Source organism: Hylaeus volcanicus, chromosome 6 (genome assembly GCF_026283585.1).
Source record: "Hylaeus volcanicus isolate JK05 chromosome 6, UHH_iyHylVolc1.0_haploid, whole genome shotgun sequence".
Classification (NCBI taxonomy): Eukaryota; Metazoa; Arthropoda; class Insecta; order Hymenoptera; family Colletidae; genus Hylaeus; species Hylaeus volcanicus.
Window position 1 is genome coordinate 13333642 of NC_071981.1, and position 5896 is coordinate 13339537.

Here is a 5896-nt window from a genome sequence, read left to right on the forward strand (position 1 = left end):
CTAACTCAAGGGTCCATAGTTATTGCTGCATTAAATAATTATTCATACAAACTATAAATTTGACATATTATCTAATATATTGTAGTGGTATAAAGCAAAGAATTATATGAGTTATGTATTTATGAAATATAAAGAATAATTGATTAAATGTATCGGTGGCGCCATCTTACAGAAACAGTGAGGACTATTTTCACTACAAACTTGGGCGTTTTCCCACCGATGGCGCCACTAGTCAACCTATTTTTAGTATATCACTGCGCGTGGGATTACTAGTGACTGGTGCTTGCACACAGTCGTGTCTGGTCGTGTCACTCGTGTCGTGTCGACGGTTCCAAAATGGCAAGTGAAGTAAACGATATCGTTGCCCAGATCAGTGAAAATGTGACGAAAAATGACGATCCAACGACGAAAAGATTGCCCTCGTCACCCGAGGGAATGGCTATTGCTTATGGCAGCCTAATAATTATGGCCATTTTGCCGATTTTCTTCGGTAGTTACCGAGCTGTTAAACACCATAAGGAAACTCAGGTTAGCCACGCATTTAACATATGTTTTACACCTATTCTTTAAGGAAATTTTGGCACCATTGCGATTAGGCTGTACTGTAGTTTGACCTGTAACAGAAGTCAACAAATTTGTTTCGACAAAGACCTAATATTTCAATTTTGAAAATCTTGTACAAATAAGTAATCCAAATATTGAAATATAATCCATATATTGAGTCAATTTATCTAAATGTATTTTAAATTTGGTCCAGAACCCATAGTTTATTGTCTTTTAGTATAGAAGAGTCAGAGTCTAATGTAAACTTAGATATCTAAAAGTTTGTGTGAAGAACGTTATGAATAAAACATGTATCATTTTTACAGCTACAATATGAACAAAGTGGACAACAGCCAGAAAAAATGTCACGCAAAGAAGCAATGATATTTCCCTTTATTTCCAGTTTTACATTAGCCAGTCTTTATTTATTGTATAAGGTAGGAAGAATATATTTGAAAATGTTTCATGTGCTTTAATATTGTCACTTTAGTCCTATAACAGAATTATTATGGCTAATGTTATTTTTATAAACATTCTCTAGATATTTCCGAAGGAGTATGTCAATCTACTTTTAGTTGGTTATTTTTTCTTCTTAGGTATCCTAGCTTTATGTCATCTTACCAGGTACGAGTAATTCCTTAGTAACATCAATATTTATAGTATATAGTCATGTTATTCACAAATTATATATGTATTGTAATTGTATTAAATAATTACAGTCCATTGATTTCATCACTGGTGCCTGCAGCTATTCCAAAAACTCAGTATCATATACTTTTTACCAAGGGTGAGGGTGACAAAGCAGATCATATTATCGATTATAAGTTTAATCTTCACGATATCGTTTGTTTGATATGTTGCTCCCTTGTCGGTGCTTGGTATCTATTGAAAAAAGTAAGCGTGTTTAATGAGATTCCTTTGAATTAAAATTCCCCTACACTGTGACAAAGTACAGTATCATTGTTCTAATTTGCAGCATTGGATCGCCAATAATTTATTTGGCATAGCTTTTGCGATCAATGGTGTTGAATTATTACATTTGACCAATGTTGCAACGGGATGCATCTTGCTCTGTGGACTTCTTTTTTATGATGCATTCTGGGTATTTGGTACGGACGTGATGGTAACAGTTGCAAGATCATTTGAAGTGCCAATTAAGCTAGTGTTTCCCCAAGATTTGTTGGAGAAAGGTCTCACTGCCAGCAACTTTGCCATGTTGGGCCTGGGAGACATTGTTTTGCCAGGAATTTTCATTGCACTTTTGCTGCGATTTGATAACAGTTTAAACAGGAAAACAAACGTATATTTCTATGCAACATTTTTTGCATACTTCATGGGACTGTTGACAACGATGCTCATTATGCATCTGTTTAATCACGCGCAACCAGCTCTGGTGTACTTGGTGCCTGCATGTTTGGGCACTCCTCTACTGTTGGCTGTGGTCAAAGGAGATTTGAAAGCATTGTTCCTGTACATATTATTTATATTTCCTAGTTTAAGACTATTTCAAGAGTATTAATTGAAACTAATTTTTAAAGGTAATAATCTATTATTTTTTAGTTACGAGGATCATCCGGCTACTCTAAAAGAGACAGGAAAACCTGCACAAACGCAAACAGAAACAAAAAAAGAATTATAATATTCGTATGCAAGACGATCAGTGTAACAGAATCCTCAGTATTGGTATAATGCTGTTATCGTTTGAAATTCATCGTGCATAGAGAAAAGGAACAATAATTTATGTCTTACGCTCAAACTATACAATCATGAACTGTGAAGTCTTAAAAGGTACACATTCGTATGTTTTATATGCACGTTCAAAGATATAATTTCATATTTGAATCACCTTAAAGAACATAATTCGCTACAATCGAATTCGATTCAATTTACGATTAGTATTTTTGACAAACATTGATAGACCTAGGAATATGCGTTATATGCATAACTAAATCGGTATAGGAAATATAAAATATTGCTTATCGAAGGAATTTCTAAATAAAACGCGTTTTCTTGTAAGTAAAATTTGAATATAGAATTGCCCATGACTACTACACGTGCAAAATAATTTTGATTTTAACGTGAATAATACGAGAATTACATTTTTCATATAGTCGTTATAAACCTTTGGAATGTTTTCCTTCGGAATACTGTAATATATGTTTAACTACATTGAATGAATCCAATTGCAATTTGATGATATCCATTAAAATTTAATCGTCCAATGTAATAAAATACTATTAGTCTAAATGTATTTGAATAGTACTAATGTATCTCTAGTGCAGATATCTTTAAGTTAAAATTCTACATGTCTCTGCGAAATGGAATGTATATTATTAAGATTGATTCGCGGCACTCTGTGTGCGTTAAATTCAACAAACAAATACAACAAAACATTACCTAAATATTTACTCCAATTGATACGGAATAATGTATAATGCTACTTATGTTTTCCAAAGTATACATAATTATCATAGACTGTTAATTTAAAATCAAGTATGATTCCATAAATGCACACCGTAAGAAATAGTAGCGATAAGCCTGACACTTTATAATCGGGTATCGTTTAATTATGAAGATAGTGAATATCCTCCAATTTGTTAATGATAATTTATTCAAGAAATTTGTATTTGAGTTAAATACGTACTATATTTCTATATTATAATCATGTTTTTTATTGACCAAATTGTACAAAACATTCATTTTGTAAAATATGTATAGTTCGAACAATTTGTAAAAAAAGACTTCGAAAGTATAATAAAACTACAACTTTTTTTTAATCCAAACACTTTGTACCTTGATAATTATATTTAATTTCTAGGTAATAAAGAATATAGGATAAATCTTATTTTGATCATTTTTATTCTTTGAAAAGAATGGTATTATTACAAATAATATTAATAAAAGTAGATACTTTATGCTTCAGCAACATCTTCTAAAGCCAAGTTTTTTGCTGCGATAGGATCCAGTTCTTTTATGCCATCCTTGGATATCTTTTGCACCTTAAAATTTGGAAGATTAACTATCAATCGTTTATGAATTTCTCGAACGCATTTTTTCAATAGTAAATATGCTTCTTCCTCTGTTGAATCTGTAATAAATAATGGTCAATATGATACTTAATAAAAAACATAATTTGTTTATGTATAAGATGTGAGAAAATATATATTTCTGTAATTTTCATTACCATATTTGTGGTATCTATCCAAAATGGAGATTGAGAAGAAACCTCCATAACCATGAGCTGCGTAAGGCACTTTAACACAAGATGCTAAATAATCAATGAAATATAATTCCGGTCCTTCGTTATCGTCATATCCTGCCATTAATAAATTAACATAATACGGTGTTCTGCTTCTGAGATAATCAGCCAGATTTCTCCTAGTGAAACAGGCAGCAGCTTTTGGAGACAATTCGTAACCATTCCTCATTTTATAAAGTTGTATATTTTTTCCTATGTATTCTGAGAATTGTGTTGTGTCTCCAGATTCTCCTGATACTCCCATCACGAGTTTATCAGACATTTTGTGAATTTTTTGTTCATCTGGAATAACAAAATTAATGAAATGCATATGTATGACTTGCATTTGTGTACAGACATTCTAACATTATATTCTACCATGCATTATAAAAGAATAGTAATTTGTATAGGATAGATTATTAATCCATTTTAATGCTAATGGAATCAATAGATACGTATAAAAACAAATATTAAACCATTTGGCAGGAGGTAATGAACGAAGTATAATATCTTACCGTTCTTCATAACCATGATAGAATGAGCCGTAGTCATATCGGCCGCAATTAACACGAAATCTTTAAACTGTATTCCGATTAAACATTCCATTTTGATAAGTGTTTCCTTTCAATACCTTCGCTGAAATCGTAACACTAGCATACAAAATACTGAAAATTGCCTGTCACGAATTGGAAGGTTAGCTTTCAGTTCACTGAAACACCGTCTAGCAACGTTAATCAATGTTCTATATATTTTATGGCTGTTAGACTAGTGTTTTTCAAAGCAGAGGGCGCAAACATCATCCTTCATGTTTACATTTATAGGTAAGCCTGGTCTTAACAAGTCACGTGGTTTTGTTTATCTAAGTTTATTCTCTTGCTGGACAAATGACAAATACTAGATACGCAATTAAACCAGAATTTCTAGATTGAGGGTGACAAAATCCTAATTTTCCAAATGGTTTTTCGAATAAAGCTTTTTGTGTGCATACAAAAAGGTGGCACGAGGAATCTTTGGTACGTATCAAATTCTGGTTTAAATTTTACTCCTGGTATCAGGAGATCAGGATATGCGAAGAGGTGGCACGAGGAACTCACGGTACTTCCCATTAATTTCCCTCCATTTCCTGGTGTACATCCCTTTAATTTTCCTTCATTTTCTTACACATTTCCCTTTACTTCCCCTCCATTTCCTGGTACATTTCCCCTTCAATTCCCTTCATTTGCTTACACATTTCCTTTTAATTTCCCTCCATTTCCTGGTATATATCCCGTTAATTTCCCTCTACTACCTTACACATTTCTCTATAATATTCCTCAATTTCCTGGTATATTTCCCTTTAATTTGCCTCCATTTCCTGGTATATTTCCTGTTAATTTCCTTCCGTTTCCTGGTATACTTCCCTTTAATTTCCCTTCGTTTCCTGGTATATTTCCCTTTAATTTCCCTCCATTACCTTACGCATGTCCCTTTAATATTCCTGCATTTCCTGGTACATTTCCTTATAACTTCCCCTCATTCTGTGATATTTCTCTATAATTTCGCCTCATATCTGTCATATTACCTAGTCTAACAATGTTGCAACGGCTCCGCGCAAACTTCAACAATGTTGCGAATGGCTTCTCCCGGGACTACAACAATGTTGCGAGTTCAACAATGTTGCAAATAGCTTCTCCCGAAACTTCCACAATGTTGCAAGTTCAACAATGTCGCAAATCGCTTCTCCCGGGACTGCAACAATGTTGCGAGTTCAACAATGTTGCAAATAGCTTCTCCCGGGACTGCAACAATGTTGCAAATTTAATAATGTCGTAAATCGCTTCTCCCGGGACTGCAACAATGTTGCAAATCGCTTCTCCCGAAACTTCCACAATGTTGCGAGTTCAACAATGTTGCAAATAGCTTCTCCCGGGACTGCAACAATGTTGCAAATTTAATAATGTCGCAAATAGCTTCTCCCGGGACTGCAACAATGTTGCAAATCGCTTCTCCCGAAACTTCCACAATGTTGCAAATAGCTTCTCCTGGGACTGCAACAATGTTGCAAATTTAGGGAAATTAAAGGGAAATTTACCAGGAAATGGAGGAATATTAAAGGGAAATATACCAGGAAATGGA

General features: G+C 33.6%; 2 protein-coding genes across 2 annotated transcripts; one reads left to right on the top strand and one right to left on the bottom strand.

Annotated features, from left to right (window-relative positions):
* The first annotated feature begins 276 nt into the window (after positions 1–276).
* LOC128878913 (minor histocompatibility antigen H13) lies at positions 277–3320 on the top strand. The gene is made up of 6 exons (XM_054127582.1): positions 277–528; positions 870–980; positions 1085–1167; positions 1263–1437; positions 1520–2013; positions 2104–3320. Exons 1-6 carry the CDS (start codon positions 337–339, stop codon positions 2180–2182), a joined length of 1134 nt encoding a protein of 377 aa, XP_053983557.1. The 5' UTR covers positions 277–336; the 3' UTR covers positions 2183–3320.
* Positions 3321–3383: 63 nt separating this feature from the next.
* Positions 3384–4521, bottom strand: LOC128878919 (proteasome subunit beta type-2-like). The gene is made up of 3 exons (XM_054127594.1): positions 4297–4521; positions 3728–4084; positions 3384–3631 (listed from the first exon to the last, which is right to left on the bottom strand). The coding sequence occupies exons 1-3, from the start codon at positions 4385–4387 to the stop codon at positions 3456–3458; spliced, it is 624 nt and encodes a 207-aa protein (XP_053983569.1). The 5' UTR covers positions 4388–4521; the 3' UTR covers positions 3384–3455.
* Between the last annotated feature and the right edge of the window lie 1375 nt (positions 4522–5896).

Coding starts and splice junctions, on each gene's coding strand:
- LOC128878913 (XM_054127582.1), top strand. CDS start 337: ATGGCAAGTGAAGTAAACGATATCGTTGCCCAGATCAGTGAAAATGTG. Junction 1,438..1,519: donor CTTGGTATCTATTGAAAAAA/GTAAGCGTGTTT, acceptor TCTAATTTGCAG/CATTGGATCGCCAATAATTT. Junction 2,014..2,103: donor GATTTGAAAGCATTGTTCCT/GTACATATTATT, acceptor ATTATTTTTTAG/TTACGAGGATCATCCGGCTA.
- LOC128878919 (XM_054127594.1), bottom strand. CDS start 4,387: ATGGAATGTTTAATCGGAATACAGTTTAAAGATTTCGTGTTAATTGCG. Junction 4,085..4,296: donor TATCATGGTTATGAAGAACG/GTAAGATATTAT, acceptor TTGTTATTCCAG/ATGAACAAAAAATTCACAAA. Junction 3,632..3,727: donor GGATAGATACCACAAATATG/GTAATGAAAATT, acceptor TATTTATTACAG/ATTCAACAGAGGAAGAAGCA.